This window comes from Bactrocera oleae, chromosome 4, assembly GCF_042242935.1.
Source record: "Bactrocera oleae isolate idBacOlea1 chromosome 4, idBacOlea1, whole genome shotgun sequence".
Taxonomy (NCBI): Eukaryota; Metazoa; Arthropoda; class Insecta; order Diptera; family Tephritidae; genus Bactrocera; species Bactrocera oleae.
The window spans coordinates 43,645,964-43,665,500 of NC_091538.1; the positions used below are offsets into that span (position 1 = coordinate 43,645,964).

The window sequence follows — 19,537 nt, forward strand, 5'->3', positions numbered from 1 at the left end:
TTATATGCAAAGTGTCACATATATCAATCGATATTTAATCTACTTTCTCAGAGTCAACAAAGTAGAGAAATGTTGACCGACCTTAAAAGACTAGCAAACCATATTATGCAAGTTCTAAAACTCGCATGCGATTTGAGTTTGTGCAATAGTTTTTAGAGTGATTTCGTAAATTTTAAGTACAAAAAATGCATAATTTTACATAAGCTGTACTAAAAGTCTGGCCTCTGTAATAGTTTTCGAAACAATATACTTAGTTTTACATTCACATAAACACCTTATAATTGACTAACTGATTGCTCATTCCTTATGTTTATAAAAAGAGATACTAAGATATAAAGAGAGAACTAGGGAGGGCATTCGAGCAAGAAGAGAATGCTAGTTTAAAAATGAAGCCTTTATGAGAAGGTCTTTCTAAAGATCTCAAAACGGGGCTAACTTTGACAATTGTTACTGAGAGTATGGGAATTAAGGAGTGGAATTTCTGTCTTTCGGGTTATATTTATATATTTGGGTATAAAAAGATTGTCTACATATTGACATGTTGATACCAAATGGCGGTTACTAAGCCAATCTCTTCAATCAATATTTTTCAACGAGACCTCTACTTAGTACTCGCACGCCCCATTTTAGCTTTACATATTAATTTAACGATGTTTTTAGAACCCTAAAGTAAACAATGTTTTTAGAACCCTAAAGTAAACAGTTAGTCTTAGGAAAAAAGTATTCATAAAATTTTTTATAGATAATTCTATGGTCTACAATTTGTGTCATAATTAAGTTTTTGATATGACTTAACGCGTCGTTTAAAAATCGCAAAAGCAACGCTTGACTTTTGACTTCGAGTATTTTTTTTCACATGTCGAAACAATGAGGAGCTTTAGTACGTTATTTTCAGTCATGTGTTCAACTTATTTACTAACTTTCAGCTTGTTGTAAATTGATGGAACTTCACTCTGTATTTGTGTCTAATTTAAGCGGACTATTAACAAAATACATATTAAGCGGCTCAATGTCCTTTAAATAAAAATTTATTATGAATCATAAAACTTCTAAATGTGTATACAATTAAAATTCTCACTCTAATATGATGATTAGAAATCTATTTTTTTTAGTTTTTTTTATATTTTGGGGAGTACAAAAACTTATAATTTACCCTGTCCTATCTAATTATGTGGAAACGATAAGCGTCTAAAAATCATTATTCCTTTTCCATGTCAGCTTGTAATTTAAATCCAATTACATTGGCATTTCAGAATGCACCATACCAGGAGAAAATGCACATACCGACTGCTGACAACACCACACTGTGCCTTAGATTACATTACTTTTCGTCTCGACAGTAAGTCTCCGCCACCAGCTCGCCGGTCTGGATGGGACAAAATTGTCATATTGTTTTACAAATTACTTATCTTAATCGAATTTTAATTGCTTTGCGGCGAGCTAAGGACAATGACACTGCCGCATGCAACAACAACAACAACCAGTACGAAAACAAATTGAGTAAGCGCTACTTGCATTACAAACTGGCACAGTGATTTTTATTTTTGTTTTATGATTTGATTTTGTTTTTGTTGTAAGCTAAAATTTAATATTTGAGCGCACAGCTGGCGGCGTGGCACAATGCGATTATAAAGATATTTTGGCCAAAAATGCAAATACACCAAAAATAGGTATAAAACATAAATATAAATCGACACAAAAGAGCAGAAAGCTTAAAATTGCTTTACGCACCTCACAAACTTTAGGCAGGCAGATTTACGGCAACAACAACAGCACAGCCAGAAAAATTATACATAAATAACGATTGTCATAAAGCAAACGAAAAGCGACTACAACACGAAGTGAAGTAAACAAAAACGAAGAGGCAAAGCAAAAGAGAGAGAGCATGGCGACAGCTGAGTAGCCCGAAAAGCAATTATGAGTGGCCAAAGTCAAAGTAAACAAATCAGGCACACACACACCCATACATAGATACATAACTATAGAACGCGTGTGCTTGGGCAGAGGGCAAGGACACATTGAAGGCAAGCAAGCGGGCAAGAAAAAACTATAGAAAACCCATTTCCTAATATTACAACAATATATGAAAAAGTAAAGTTTACCTCGAGTAAACAGTATGGAAATGACAGATTGAATACCACTGGGGTGGGAGTACGAACACACATTGAGACAGCAGTTGGAGACACAATTGAATAAATCTTCGACTGCACAGTGTGTTTATTGTGTTAAAAATTAGTATTTACATAGAAAAGTTTTTATTGAAATTTCAATTAAGTAAATATTATGATTTTATACAAATCTTTGTATATTCTCAGTAAGGTTCGATAAAAATATTGTTTTATTATGTAAAATTACCAAATACTAAATATTACATACTAAATACTAAACACTAAATACTGAAAACATATATTTAATGTAAGTACTTAATAATGTAAATAAAAAACATTTCATCACTTCGTTGAAAACAGCTCAAACTTCGAAATTTTAATAATGATAATTGAGTCTATGAAAAAAATAACTTTTATAAAACTGCTCTTACATCTAAATTTCTCAGCAAAGTAAAACCGGTGAATATGTCAAGTGATACGCTCTCTATGTCTGCACAGTTGACATTTTCAAAGCTTTACAAAAATAGAATGAGTATACACATACCTTTTTTGAATTTCATTTTTCACCCTTTTAGCGGTTTCGATTCTTCAATTATATTCTTAGGCAATTTGAAAATAATGTTGTTACATTACTATACTTATATTTATATATATTTACAGGGTAAACCATTTGATAATCTATCCAACCCCACCGAAGGCGATTCATTACTTCTGTAGCATTAATACGGTGATTGTTCCCTTTTACGACTTCTTTGGTTCGTTATAACAAAGTCTCATCTCCATGGAGGTATACATACAAACGGACTTTCACTGCTCAAATATTAATAATATGAAACTTTTGCGACTAATATTTTCTACTATGTTGAAGGAAGCCATTGATAATTATAATATAGACAAACATATTGGCGGCCTGCGGTCTTCAAGGGTCTCACAACATATTTTTTTATAACTTTGTTTTTTGTTGCTCCACTTGCGCCAGAGCCAATATTCGCAAACAAATTTTTCCAATGTATATTCAGTGTGACACCGGCTCTACAAATTACCTGTGCTGCCACCCGCCTATCTTGTCCATCAAGGCTTTAGCCACTTAGTTGTGCTTTTTTTGTTTTTTGTCTGCACATTTTTGCTGCTCACTGTTTGTCAGTGGACGCCACCAATTTGGTTGGGTGCAAATTCAAAGTAAACACTCAAGTGTATAAACAACAACGCCCTTCAGCGAATACCAGATGAGTGTGTGGTATGGCCTTACTGATTGCAATTGTTGCTGTAGTTGTTATTGTTGCAATTGTTGGTTAGATGTCGGGCTTGCCTAAGAGCTTGGCTGCTGGTGCTGAGGAGAGGTGCAAGCTGTTGCGGGATACTGCTGGGCTTTACACTCAATTTGATGATGGTCGGCTAAGGGCAAGTAATATTTTGCTGAGAGCGGCACTTTTTCGCACAAACATACACATATATACACACACACCCACACATACGAACAACAGCTTGTGCATGGAACAATAAAAGCGCTGAGCCAACAAAATTGTTGTTTGTTTAAGCCACTCACACCAATGTTTGAATGCATATGGATGATTGGTTGTTTGTGTCTGTATGCCTGCACGTGTGTTTGATTTGCATAAAGACTCGGCGATCTGCGAAATAGCAAAATAATATGATATTTTATTAAAAAAGATTAACGCAAACAAAACAAAGCAAAGACAAAGACAAACAGCACACTGCGGTAGTAGGGGAGCAGGGAAAATGCCATTATAAAGAGTAAACAGACGACTTTCAAATTTCCCATTTACATTTTTTACGTTCTTCCATTACACACTTCCAACCAAACATTTCCTTCGTAAATTCCTTGGGCAAAATCTAACTTCTCTCCTCTTCTCTTTCCTTGCAGCCGCGAAGTCGCCGCCTTGCGTGATGGTCACCTCGGCGGCAACAAAGAGCGCCTCACCGTCGAGTGGCTGCAGCAATCGATCGCTGAGATACGCAAACAACTCGTCGAACTGCAGGGACTCGCCAGCGAAGCCAGCAAAAGCATTAGCCATCGGTCGCAGGGCTACGAGGACATGGCGACGGTGCGCAACGACTTCACCCAGTTGAAATTGGAGGTGGCCGCGCTGAGGGAGCGCCAGCAGCAGAGCGAGGTATTTGTGCAGGAGCTCCGCGAAGAAGCGTTACAGCAGGAGGAAGACTATAAACGTTTGCTCTTGCGAGCCGCGTCGTCGCCGACGGTCGTCAAGGGAATGCCAGCGGAGCCAGCGTTGGTGTTGGAGAAGAAGCAAATGCAACAACAGCTACAGCAAACAGTGCAGTCGAGCGAAATCGATTCGGAAAATAACGAGGTGAGTGTGTTGCATGTAAATGATTTTTATAATGTGAAAAATGCTTATTTTTTATTCAAATATGTATCAACTGTCAAATTGCCGTTATGATAAGAATTAAGCTGGCTGCAAATAAGCTCGCAAGTGTTTGCAATTCATCGCGAATAAGCACAGCATTGTTGTCCAATCACACGTTTTTTGTGGAAAATTTTCGATAACGTAAAATATTAAAATTTTTTTTTTTTACTTTTACGGATTTTTATTGTTTACTGGCATAGAGAAGTTCACCTGAGTTCATAAAAAGTATACGAATTTAAACCTTTAAATGTTTAAAGTTTTTGATCATTTTAATATAAACAAGTAAGGAAGGGCTAAGTTTGGATGTAACCGAACATTTTATACTCTCGCAAAGTCAAATGGTATACTCATTTGAGATTTCTTTGTGGATTGACTGATATTTTGGGTAGAAGGTCAACTATAGGCACTGGGGTCCACATATTTAGTACTTAGGGGCTTGAACAGTTTGGTTCGATTTAGACAATTTTTGGTCACAAGGTGGCATACATTAAACGTATTATGCATAGTGGAAAGCGACAGAATCAGATGGAATTGAAAATGGTGTTACATGGGAAGTAAGCGTGGTTGTAGTCCGATTGCGCCCATTTTCGCACTATGACATAGAAACATGAAAAGAACGTTATGCACCGAATTTGGTTGAAATCAGTTGAGCAGATCTCAAGATATGGGTTTTCACCTAAAAGTGGGCTGTGCCACGCCCACTGACTAATTTTGAACGCGGTTCCTATAAAGCCAATTTATACCATCTCAGAGGTAAAATTTAATGTCTCTGGCGTGTTTAGTGCTTGATTTATCGCGCTTTTAGTAGTTTTTAACAGTACCGTTATATGGGGAGTGGGCGGAGTTGCCACCCGATTTCAACTATTTCACACCGTCAATAGAATTGCTAAAAACATTTGCTTCTAGTGAATTTTGTTTTTATATCATTAGCGGTTTGGGAGATATGCACATTAAACCTATTAGAAGCGGGACCACGCCCACTTTTTAGAAAAAAAGTTTTAACTGCAGATGCCCCCACCTAATGTGATCCTGTGTACCAAATAACAGTATTGTATCTTATTGGGGAGCTTAGTTATACCAATTTATTTGTTTTTGATTAATGGCGATTTGTGGGCGTGGCAGTGGTCCGATCACGCCCATCTGCAATACCAACCGTCTCATGGTACCAAGAAACATGTCTACCAAGTTTCATAAAGATATCTCAATTTTTACTCAAGTTAGAGCTTGCACGGACGGACGGACGGACAGACAGTCACCCGGATTTCAACTCGTCTCTTCATCCTGATCATTTATATATATATAACCCTATATCTAACTCGATTAGTTTTAGGTGATACAAACAACCGTTAGGTGAACAAAACTATTATACTCTGTAGCAGCAGAAAAATATGCAAATTCTTGTTCGGTTGTTCCATTTTTAGTTTATCCCTGTGGATGTGGCAAATAAGTTAATTTATATCGAAATTAACTCTTGGAATGTTTTAAGCTTTCACAATTTTTCTGCATCTTTTTCTTTTCGCTTTTGACAGAATTAATATAATTTTAGAACAGCAAAAGAAACAAGAAAAGAGAATACTCTTCACAAATAATAAAATTTCCATACAAGGACTAAATTTTGATTTTTCGGTTTGTATGACAGCTATGTATATGCTATAGCGGTCTGACCTAGAAAATTTCTGTAAATATTTTAACTTTGCATTAGACAGTTATCCATGCCAAATTTGGTGAAGATACAAGTATAACATCAAATCAAAGAGTTTTTCATGCAAGACATGACTGTGTTCGATCAGGTTGGATGGCAGCTATATGTTATAGTTGTCTGATATCGGTGTTTCCGACATATGAGCAGTTTCTTAGGTAGAAAAAGATGTGTACAAAACTTCAGCGTGATATAACTAAAACTGAAGGAAATCGCTATTACACTCCTATTGTATAGGGAGACTAAGGCAAGTATAGTGGCCGCTAGGTAACCGTATACCAAAATTTGGAGTATGCAGAACAACATGCTACTAAGTGGTCAGTCGCTATTTTTGGTGCAATAAGTATTGTGTTTCTACTAGAAATTTAAAATTGAGACTGTTATTGCGAAGAATACAGAGATTAGTAACTTTAAAGCTTAATTATTTCCCTTTCTCTTTTACCACTTTAATTACGTCTACCCTGAAAAGCTGTCTCCGTATCACACAAAATAATTTTACCTCCAAAATATTGAGTCATACTTAGATGGTACCTTATCAGAAAATATATGTAAATAGTTACGGCACACGTGTATACATACACACAACCTGACGCGCTCTAATCAATGTTCTAATCTATCACTATTTCCCTAATAACCTTATGTGACACCCCCAAAGCGCCAGTAAGGCAAATAGTACAGCAAATTGTATTCACGCGCTTACTGGCATGACTCGCCAAAACCAAGCAGCGTTGCCCAATAGTGGATTACATGTGAAATTTTAACAATCTGCCAATCAATTTAATGCCACCAAGTGCTATAAGGGCCAAAGCAATGTCATATCCAGTTCCTCCTGCAGCTGTAGTAATAATGTACTCCCACTCATCATTACCCACAAATATGCGACTAAACGGGTGCTTGTAAGGGCGCTGCCTGCCTACTAATTCACACGCTTGGCCAACACACAGGCGCTGCTCAACTAATCGAAAAATGTAGCACTTAGCAGCGCATGGAGGAATTGTTACAGCTAACAATGAGAATTAGGGCTACTTTGCTGCAATTTGGTCCAATACGAGCGTTTTGTTAACTAACGTAGCTTAACGTTGATATATTAGGTAAAGTAAAAATTTCGTTCGGTTTTTTATTGATTTTTCAAAAAATGTTAACTTTGTGTGCATTTGTCCGATTTAAGTCAAATATGTGCCGTTTTATTCATAAACTTGTTGCTAACGAGATGCCAACTTCATTATACCCCTCTCGTAGAAGGCTGCGTCCCTATTGGCAAAAAACTCGGAGAGCCAATTTTCACAAGCCTCTCTTGAGGCTAACTTCTCACCATTAAGCGCGTTCGCCATGGACAGGAAAAGATGGTAATCACTTGGTGCCAGGTCCGGATTATAAGGTGGGTTCATTAGGACCTCCCATCCGAGCTCCCGAAATTTCTGGCGCGTCACCAAAGACATGTGTGACCTGGCGTTGTCCTGATGGAACACAATTCGGCCTCTGTTGATCAAAGATGGCCTCTTCTGGATGAGTGCTGCCTTTAAGCGGTCCATAGGAGAGCAGTAGATGATTCCTTGCCAATCCCACCAAACACATAGCAAAACCTTCCTGGCGTCAATCCGGTCTTGGCCACCGTCTGGGCCGCTTCCCAAAGCTTTGACCACGACCGTTTGCGCTCGATGTTGTCGTAAGTGACCCATTTTTCATCGCCAGTCACAATCCGCTTCAAAAACGGGTCGATTTTGTTGCGATTCAGCAGCGATTTGCAGATGGAAATTCGGTCCATCATGTTTTTTTGCGTTAGTTCGTGTGGCACCCAAACATCGAGCTTCTTTCTGAATCCAAGGTTATGCAAATGGTTCCAAACGGTTTTCTGGCTTATCTTTAGTTCCTCAGCAATTAAATAAGTGCTCACGTGACGGTCTGTTTCCACTATTTCCATGATTTTATCGCAATTTTCGACGACAGGCCTCCCGACGCGTGGTGCATCTTTGACATCGAAATTACCGGAACGGAACCTAGCAAATCACTTTTGTGCTACACGTTCGTTTACAGTATCGGGCCCATAAACTAAATTAATGTTTTCAGCCGCTTTGCGCTATAGCGAATTTTCTCTTTATTGGTGTCCATCTTTGACGAGCGCTCACAACGTACTGAGTCAATCAATCGAAAAACTGTCAAGGACAAACTTTTAGCGCAAATAAACACGTTTTCAGCGCCGTATAGTATGACATGATGCGACACTAATACTATGGACAATAACGCCATCTCTTAGATAAAAACCGAACGAACTTTTTACTTTACCTAATATTATATATAAATATACTTATATGTCTGAATTTAGACACAATTTATTATGTAACAACACAATATAATTTAAATATAGTATAAATTTGTAGACAAATTATGTCATAAACTCATTGGCTCTTGTTTGTGCAGAAGCATTATAATTATATGCATGACTCGTAAGCTTGAGTTCTCCGCTGGCCAACATTAAAATTTCCTCTGAAACTTTAGTCAATTCCCTAAAGCACCTTAAAGTTTCGTAATAATGCTAGTAAGCTGGTGATTAAATGCCAAATTACTTAAGTGTACACTTAAGTACATATGTGGAAATATTTATGTAGCTCCTTAATTTAAAAGCGCTCTGGAGGCAGTTTAAGCGTTGAAAATGCTATTGTAAACAAAAATACAAGTATAATTAATTTTCGTTTTTAGTTCAAATTTGTAATAGAGAAAAACTCAGACTCTCATGACAACTTGCTCCTTTTTTAAATTGAGAATATATAAATATGTCTATATGTAATAAAACTTCAATATAAAATTGGCTTGGATTAGAAATTAAGGGGCAATATTTTTGCGAAGAGTTGTTGATTTTCTGAATTCCAAGCTTTCTTACACTTAGCGAGATGCATTCTACGTTAAACACAGTATAAAAACGTGACTGATATTTGCTGAACTTAGTATAAACAGAGCCTTATGCTGGATACAGTCGCCGCTTCTACCATCCGGTTCTATCCGCGAAAATTGGATTTTTTCTATAGAAACGAGTTAGCTGATTACTCTCACGAGTTCGGTGATTGCTCTCACGAGCTCTCTAACAACGCACAGTTGCCAGTCTCAATATTATGTAGTAGCTAAAAATTAAATTTGAATATATTTTAAATATTCTTAAACAACCTCAAAATTTCAGTCGAAGACAATTATTTATAAATAGGTCGCCTTTTTTTAATAGTTGTATTTTAATTTTGAGTTTTTACATTATAAAAAATTGTAACTGAAATGCTAAATGTCTGATTTCTACGTTGCCACTACGGGCATACGTTTTGAAATATTTTGGTTAATTCGCCCGGAACGGGCGGTAAGGGCGGAACGTCGGTGACTGTTTCCAGCATTAGAAAAGGTGCTGAACATGCTCTATATCTCTGCTTTGAATCCATTATTGTGGAACAATAAAGGTATAGAAATTCATTACATATTCTTAACGTACGAAAATTAAAACATTTCATTTCAAAAGACAATATCATGATTCGACAACTAGGGAAAGCGTATCAAAAGTGTATAGTCTAGTGAGCCTAACACCTTTTACCTATTACCGAAAGTTTTTGAATTGCCTGATTTAAATATACAATATTTCTTGAGTGACCGTTTCCACTTACTACCTAAGGTCTCGAATACAGCTCCTTCACTGGATAGGCAGCAAACTGTTTTACTGCGCATTTTATGGATTGAAAATGAGGTAGTATTGAACATGGTAAAGAATTCCATTTTCCTAAAAGTGAAAAAACCCTGAACTATGTGGTTATGGAACTGCAAAGTAGCATAACCCTTGCAGCAAAGCACTATTAAGGCAAATTCATCCAAAGCCACTACATTCAGCTGTTATTCCTATTGCATGCCTGCCACTTGATTTCGTGCGCCTTACGCAGCGAAGTATATTATCTCAGCACTTCATCAATTGCCTGCTGCTGAAGTGTATCGAGGGAGCCAATGAGAGCGAACGCTTGCACCTCGCTGTTGTGTATTTTATAACGGTTGTTGCTGAGTTTTCAATAAACTTCACGTTAACCCACTCAAAGCCGACGATCGACACTCACGCCAATATTGTATCATTCACAAGTTATTTCCTGCAATTTGCCATCTCCGCTGCGAGCCGTAACTCCACTTTATGGTATACCGTTAAATCTCTTGTGAGTGTACAAGCACAGCTGAGTTTCTACGTAACGGTAATTTTGTACCGAAAACTATGTACTGCTAAGCCAGCTCTACTTGTAGATGGTAAAAATGTATTCTAAATTCTGTGTGTCAAATAAAATACTCAACTCTTCACCTTCACCTTCCTTTTCTTACTTGGAAATCAAAACCATTACATCTTTCCCTCCACCGCCATATCTTGTATTATGTGCTTTAACGTGCTATGCATTTTAACTTCTCTCCTTTATTCTTCCATTGTTCCATTTCTCTTTTTTCATCTGTCGTTGCAGTTTAGTTTCGCTTTTTGTTAACTTGTTCGTATTATTGCTTCCTTTTTCTCTTGCGTCGCTTTGTGATGTTAACTTGTTGTTTACTACAACACTTCGACTACATTCTTGCAACGCTCTCTCATTCGATTGCGATAAAGAAATCATTAGTAATAACAATAGAATTTGATGGGCATTACTTAGTTGCCAACACTCGTTCATTGTGAAAGTCATCAGTGCTTTGGCCAGTCAGTCAATGCGTCAGTTGGCTAGCGATCAAATATTTAGTGAGCGCTGTTGAGCAAAAACAGTGGCATAACAGCATATAGAAAAGGGGGCTAAAAGTTTTGAACTTCTTCTAATAATTTCTTACAAAAAAAGAAGACCTAAGACTATGGTTCAAATAGTGACAACAGTGTCAGTAAGTATAGGATAACCCTCTCACTTTTCACTGAGGCTAGTCTTATTTCATATTAGGTGCTTAGCGTCTGACGCCTACTTCGTTTCTATTTCAATTAAGAGAAAGAGAAATCTAATAATTTTATTATCCGTAACCCGATCTAACTGTTTTTTTGCAAACTGGTAGTCCGAAATTGATCTCATGCGATCTCAACTCCTTAATTGAAAAGAGCAGGCTCAGCAGTTCTGTTGACTCTATTTTCTGCTAAAATCGGAACACGTCGATCTTTTCTTCTTCCAAAATTCAGTTGTAAGTTTAAATCTTTTTAAGGTGTTAAGAACCCTTTTATTTCTAAATCGGAGGTAGCTAAACAATTTCTTATCCCGGCTTATTCGAAGCTTGACAGGAGTCCACAATACTTACAGCTTTGGAAATGTTCAGCAGAGCTTTTTTCTCGTGTCTTGCTTTCATTCTTGGCAAAATGAAAGGTTCTAACAACTTTGTGGACGAAATACACTTGTATATTTGCCACGTGCACGCCTTTTAACGACCGCTTTTAACAAGAAAAAATGTTTGTTGTTCAGAATACTTTGGTTGGCGGTGTGAACACTACCATGCTTTGAATATACTTGAACGTATTTTTTCCTACGCACCGCCGACCATTGATATACCTATTAACCGTTATTTGTTTCCCACCCTTTTCACAAAACCTTTAGTCAGCCATAAGGAAGTTGCTAACAAAAACTGAGTTGGCGTGTGTTCGTGGAAACCGAAATTGCTGGAAAGTAGGAAATTCGCAGGTAACAGGAAAAGCGAAAAATGACAACAAAAGGATAATGTAATTATGACCGTTTCGATAATCAACAACATATACCCTTTTGTGCTTAGGTGAAATCACTTAAGTTCTTATTTAAAATTAAAGATACATCAGTTCCATTGTTGACCGCCTTGCAAAGTCATTTGCTGTACAAAAGCGATGACTTTATACTTTACTTATCTAGTATATGAACATTAGTATACGTACATATATATATATGTAACTTTTTCAATGCATCAATTTACCGAGTTCACTTGTGTAACTGTACTTGCCATTCACCACTGTCAATCTACACTTTTAGCCCACATTCGCTCGTTACGCGAAGTATACTCTGCTGATTGCTAAGTGTTCTTATAAATTATTTAATTCTACTTTATGGCTGCTGACCTGGTCAGTTGATCCACACGTCAGTAGCGTATTTATTTCATAGCATCGATTGCTGATGCTTTTCATTTGCCAGATTATTTGTGGTGTTTTCCAGTTTCGTCAGAAATACGAATTTGATTTTCAATTGTTTATTTTATTTTCAGTATCACAAACTCGATTTTATTGATTGTGAATTTCCAGTTCAAAGAGAAATGCAATCATTATATTCCATTCCATTTTGAAGAATCATAATGCTTATAAAAATGCAGACATTTTATTTAAACAATCATAAAGGTTGTGCAAATGCAAATATATGGTATAACCACATATATGAGTGTAAGCAATTGATAAGTATTTCTTGAAATTCTTGATTCTGCACAACTAAAAATATTCCTTCCTTTGCACAAAGTGGAGTCGCAAAAAAATAAATAGATTTGTGAGAAAAAAATATTTAGAGTCATTTTATTGTACGAAATGACTTTAAGTATTTTTCATATTTATGGTTTAATTGGAGGTTAAACCCACATCCAACAAAAGATGAAAAAAACGTAATTTCTTTATGCGTCTCTAAGCTTTAATTCAACAAGCATGCGTACACATAATCCCTAAAATATTTCAAAACTAAATGCTTAATACTTTAAACGCAGGTTTTTATAAATAGTATTTTAAATAGAATATAATACGAAAATAATTGTTGATTTGTCAGCACTAGAATATATTATATAAGTCCCACTTTATATATTTTTGTGTCTAAAAAAGTTTTCTGAAAAACCTTTCGTTTGATAAACAAAAATTATTTTGCAAATATATTTTATCAAATTACATGAATTTAACTTTCCGCTCTTTAACAAATTTCTTAAGTGTGTGTTACTTTGAAGCATTTTATTTTTATTTTTGGGTAATTCAATTAAATAAATAAAATATTTTTTGCTATTGACAATCTTTTCCAAAAAAGTAATAATTAATTTAAGCAGATAGCAATTTTAATCAAAAAATATGCATTATTTCTTGCATTCTTTAAATACAACTCTTGAATTCGACATTCATATATTCACTAACAATTTTCACAACTTCTAATATGGCTTACTCAGAGCGTACTTAGTGGCATCACAAAATTTGTCTAAATTTATTTCTTGTTTGCGGGAAGTGTTTGGATTGCAGAATAAGCAGATATGAGTAATAATAAATCAAGAATTTGTAATTGCAATTTCAAACATGAAATTCTTTTGAAAAAGATTTTCCTATTACAATCCAAAGTCACGTTAGGTTTTAGAAAAATTTCTGATAATACTCGTATGTCATCAGCAGTAAAACAAAAGTTTCTACAAATGATATTTCGTAGAAGAAACATATCTATCAAAGTCATCGATTGTAGTCGCCAATGCTTTCCTATACATACATACATATATGTACTTTAATAATTATGCAATTTATATCAGTTAACTTTAATAAAAATACATAAATTTAGAAAATATTTTAATTTACCAATAAAGCAATTAAATGCAACAGTAATCTTGTAATTATATACTTACGAACATTATGGTATATGAAATGGCAGGCACAGTTCTACAGAAAGTCCACAAAACATAGGCATTAAATATACTGATCCTTCTATACCATATATGCGCTTATCTCCATAGAGTATACACATACATACAATCTACATAAATTTGCATATTTTTCATACGTCATGTATGACTTCACAATTTATTAAAATATGACAGTCGAAGAAAGTGTGGCACGCAAATTCAAATAAAGCCATGCGTTATATTCAACAAGAAGCAATGCAAAATTATAAAATGCAGTACAGTACAGTTATAGGGCAGCTATATACATATGTGTGCGACTCTATTTTGTTTGCGAAAATGCATGAAATCGCAAACTCTTTTGAATTAAATATTTAAATTGCAAATTTTGTAGTCTTTATTTAGTTATACATGTTCGAAAGTATACAAAAATGTATATTAAAATCTCATTAAAATTTTAACTACTACTTAATATAAAAACGAAGCAGAACAAATTTAACCGTGATTTGTTAATTTAATTTTAATATTGCTACATAGGAAATAATAATTGGGATCGATAAATTAATACTTAGCTTAATGGTTTGTTTTGCGAAATTAATACTAAAACGGAATTTCATTGCTTAGGCAATAAAAGCATTTTGAGGTTATGAAATAGAGTTCAAAATTTATTTCTGTCGACTATGAGGTACCTAAACTAGTTCTAATATGATTTGTGCCGATATTTTAGTTTTAATAATTTTAGAGAATTTAATTTACCATTTTTTCATAATTTTTTATTTTTTTTTTCAATAAATGACATATACTATGGTAAAGCAATAAAATATTTTTTTTTTTAATTTTTCAAATTACAAAAATTAATAAAAAATAATATAATTATAAATAATAATCAAAAAATTTAAAGCAAGTTAGAAAAAATAATTATTTTATTTTTGGTTAGTAATTTTTTTTAATAACTTTAGAGAATATTTGTTAAGATTTGCTTATATTTTAATTTTTCTGACTAGAATTTTATGCAATTTATATAATACTAGTTTGTTTACTAAACAAGCAGAAATACAATGAAGAATGAGAATTTTTAAAACCGGAAATAAATCGGTCTAAATGCTTGACGATTAAATCTTTTGCTGCCGCATAGTTTATCATTTAAAGCAAACTTTATTTAAAAAATATAGAATATAAAAAAAATGTTGAATCAAAATTTGTATTACAAAAAATGCTTAAAATATCTCCATAAAATATATTGAAAGAATTTGAAATAAATTTAAAATTTTGGTTTCCACATATGAAATTGGGGTCAAATTATAAAATTCAGACCTTTTCAAATTTCACGAAAGACTTCATGCCAAACAAAGCTATCATGATCTTAATAAAAGTTAGTTTTTCTTTCTAAAAAGAATTACCTGCATTTGGGCACCTCATATACAATACAAAATTGTATTATATAATTTTTTTTATTCAATAGAAATGTTTTAAAAATATCACGGCTAAAAGCTTGCGTTTTAAAAATAATTGCCTACATTTAGACGCACTGTACCTAATCAAAAAAATAATTAAATGAAAGTATATTTAATTATTAATTTAAACGATCAACCAGCAGCTGTTTAAACATATTCGTGCCCATCCAGCGCAGCGCACATTTATTATCATATTAGAAATTCTTCTGGGATAATTTTGTGTGCAAAACTTTGATAATTTGCTTTGCTGTATATTTCACACATTTAATCAAATTTTAAATACCATGTGCACGCTGTGCCAGTGAGTAAATTTTAATAGACATCTAACAAAAATTAATTTTAATTTTCGCCTGCATAATTTCGACAGTAAAGCGCCAAATTACCGTAATTCGAAAATTGTGTTACTGAATTAGAGCAATTAAGCCGTTATGACAGACAATTAAAGAACTACTTTTCTCATTTATTATGAGCAAAAAACTAGCTAGTTCACTAAATACCGTACTGCTACAGCGCTGCTGAGTTAAGTCTGCCAAGTTACAAATGACAGAGGAATTTTGCACACCAATTTCACATTCTGAAATCGCAACAACTTTGCAGTGTAATAGAAAAAAGACGTGCTAAATATGTTAACTGAGTGTATCAATAATAAAACAACAACAACAACATAGCTACTAGAGCAGTAGTAGTTGCGGCAAGCGTATAACGGCAACAAAATCTCTTTTGCAACAGTTTTTGAAATTTAATATTTTACATTTTACCTGCTAATATTCTCATGACAGCACGTCCCTTAAGCGAGCACCACATACACACACACACACGTGTGCGCATTAAATATTCGCTTGTCATATTAGTTGGCAATATTGAATAACGGCGAATCATTTTGCATTGCCGAAAACTGGCAAAACGCCTTCAAAATAAATTGAACAAAGCACACACATATATGCATTCTTGCGCGCGTACAACAAAAACGGCGTCAATCCCAACACGCACGCTCGAGCAGCTCGTTAGAACGCTGTAGCGTTTTCGTAATTTCGTTTTCTAGTCAAGGCTCATTGCATGTGCACAATGGCACATACACACACAAACGCCAGGAATTTCACGAGCGCTTACATATGCGCTCACACACAAACTCACGCCTTCACTCACTTGTGTCGGCATGGAGAATAAGTGAAGCGGCAATGCAGTCAGCACCTTTTTGGGTCGGCCGCACACCAAACACACCGAAGATTTCCTGAATTTCCTAGATTTTCCACATTTTCCGCATTCTTTACCCGATTTCGGCTTCTAAATAGAACTGCAATGCACCGACAAAGCGCCTGTTGTGAATTCCTAAATAGGCGGCGCTTTTAAACGCCTGCAAGGATGTGCAAAGGCGCACATACACTCATATATTTGCCTAGTTGTCACTCCTCCCTCTCTTTCTCTCTCACTCTCTCTTGTTGATGATGACTTGGCTGCGTAAGGAGTTTAGCTGAGCTGAGGCTGCTTACGGTTGCTATTTACATGTCACACACACAGGCACCCATGCCTGCATACATGCATTAGTATTTTGTTATTGTTTTAATTTATGTAGCAGCAACACATTTTCTCGTCATTTTAACAAGTCTTACACAAATAACTATCAGCATACCTGACGACAAGCGAGCAGTAATAACTATATGTTCTGCTTGGATTGGGTACAGGGCGTATACGCAACGGCAGGCCGGCAATACAATGACTTGTAGATAAACTTGTTGTTGTTTGAGTGTGTACTGATGTGTGTGCCTGTGTAGAACAATCATGCAGCCAAGAAACTTAGTTAGCAAATATCACTTTGCTATGTTAGCTTGAAGCGCAAATAATTCAAAATCGCATGGAAATTATTTTCTGCAGCACAACAATAAAAGCAACACAAACAAGCCCTGGAACAATAGCACTACTACTATACATTATACAAGTATGTAGTGTTTCTATAAATAACTGAGTTGGTTGTTGGCAAAACCTTAATGTAAGGCAAACGAGTCTTTATGTGCGTGTTGACTACCTACAAAATGGAAATGCCAAGTGACATAACTGTACATATGTAGGTATATAGCATAGTGCATAAATACTTATGTTAACAAAGCTTAACTGTGTCTTCAATGTGGCGTTTGCTGCTTCTAGTCCGTCTGTGGCATTTCGCATTTCTATGATAGCGCAAATTTCACCTGGATTTATGGTTCATTTTACGGTATATGTATTACATATATATATATTATTATTGTATATCTCGCGTTGATTTATGCGTAAAATTATTAAATTGTGGCCAACAAATGGACAAAAATTTAATTAAATCAGCAAAATAATTGCAAACTATCAAATAAGTCCCATAAATTAATTTTGATTATATTGAATGCTTTTAGAATATTTTACTAAGTAAACAGATATTGTTTCGCAATGCTTTTCAATATATAATTTACAAAAGTGTGAGAGGAAAATTAGTTAAATATCACAAAATAATCTTATTTTCGACTAGTAAGTTCTTTGTGAGCAAAATAATGTACATTTATTTAACATTTACTTTCAACCACATATTAAATGTAAAGGATTACTTTGGTTGGTTAGTCGAGAAGATGCTTGTTCGCAAGTGGCCGCACTTAAGCCATCAGTTCATTACTGGGCTGATTTAAATTCTCCAAGCGAGGCCCAAACAAGGTTCGTTTAACAAATGGCAAAATTAGATAAAAGTTTCGTAAGTATTAAGTTTTTAGGAATCAAAATTTATTCCCGATTAAATATGAGGAGTTGTGGAAAGAATTTTTAACTCAATCAGCCGAGGGTTGACTATTCGAAGTACTGTCTTAAAGTTTCTTCATCCTCCTCGCATGCTATACTACTGTAGGTAGTAAAAAGTAAGGTAAATTTGTTTATAAAATTTATATTCTTTATTTATTCTTCCAAATTAATTTCAGCTCCTTCAAAGCATTTTTGCCAACGCTTTTCCAGTTCTCGAAACAGACGGAATAGTATATTTCCGATATAGCTTTAAAGATCTTCTATTTTATCTCCTCAATCGGGTCAAAGCGGCATCCACGCATAAGTGTTTTGAGTTTGTTGAATAGCCACATCTAGGTATCTGTTATTTGGGGTGTCGTTTAAATTTGTTCATGGGGGTTAAACCCCATACTTCGCCTATATTTAAGACAAGCTACCGTTTTTGGAAATATTTTCCATATACGTGAACGTTTTATTTATTTTTTTATTTTAGAGGATTTCAGCTTGACAGTTATTATAATAAAATATTATATCAGATACAATTGTTAGCTTTCGAATTTGAACCTTTTCCAATTTAATTCACACGGTTCCAGTTAATATCTAAAACTGTTATTTCTTAGCATTAATCGATACTTCCTTTTTAAGGTCAATCACAAAATTGATTAAATATAAAAATATTATTCAAATAATTTTTTAGGTACAATTTTCTGTTAATTGTTCGACTCCAGCACCGATTACCGGCTTTATACCTAAAACCTTTCTTCAAGTCCAACCGTTATGTTAACATAGTCAAAAAAAACTATAAAATTAATTGTTTTTTTATAGAAAGCACATATCACCATTCAAAAACTATAAATTATAAAATTTACACATTTGATTTGATAAAATATGCAAAAAATTCTTCAAATTCACTTAAACACAACCGCTCGAAATCTCAATGCACCTCATTGTGCATATTAAATGTGCGTTTAACGCCAGCAGTTATTATTTTCGTACGTGAAAGCATTTACAAATCGGTGAGCACATATATAGAATATTTAAAACATTTATATACTTGTATAATATACACAAATATGTTTGTGTTTTAATGCGCCAGCTGACGTGCTGGTTTTATTATTTTTAATATTACATTAAACCACTTCGATTGAATGCGCCGCCTGGCATGTCAGCGCTGGGTGCGCAAGTCGTAACAACAAACGCCATTACCCGCAGCTGCATATAACTGTAATAAAATCAGCATTTAGATGTTCTCAAATTATGTGCGTTAAGAGTATATTATTTGCACTTAAGCTTATAAGAGCACATGTGAGAGTACAAGATTAAGAGCCATGCAAGAAACGCCACCTCGGGAAATTTTGAAATAAATTCGAAAGAAAAATACAGCCAAAATAAAGCAGATAAGGTGATTAAGCGCTAATCATTAGCCTTAAATTAAAAAAAAAATTACATGTTACACAAATAATATAAATATTACAATTTAAAAATATAATATAAAAATACCTATATAATATAGATAAGTAAATTTAAAAATATTTTGTTCTTTATTTTCAAATTTATCCTCGAAAGAAATGTAATTTTAGCAAAATGCAATGCAAAGTATAATTT

General features: G+C 34.5%; 1 protein-coding gene across 1 annotated transcript in view; it reads left to right on the forward strand.

Annotated features, from left to right (window-relative positions):
- The window catches only part of sca (scabrous), an 86,803-nt gene that overhangs the window by 15,317 nt on the left and 51,949 nt on the right, over positions 1–19,537 (forward strand). The window contains exon 2 of the mRNA XM_014243525.3: positions 3,994–4,441. Coding sequence (XP_014099000.2) covers positions 3,994–4,441 — 448 coding nt within the window. The remainder of the gene's footprint in view (positions 1–3,993; positions 4,442–19,537) is intronic.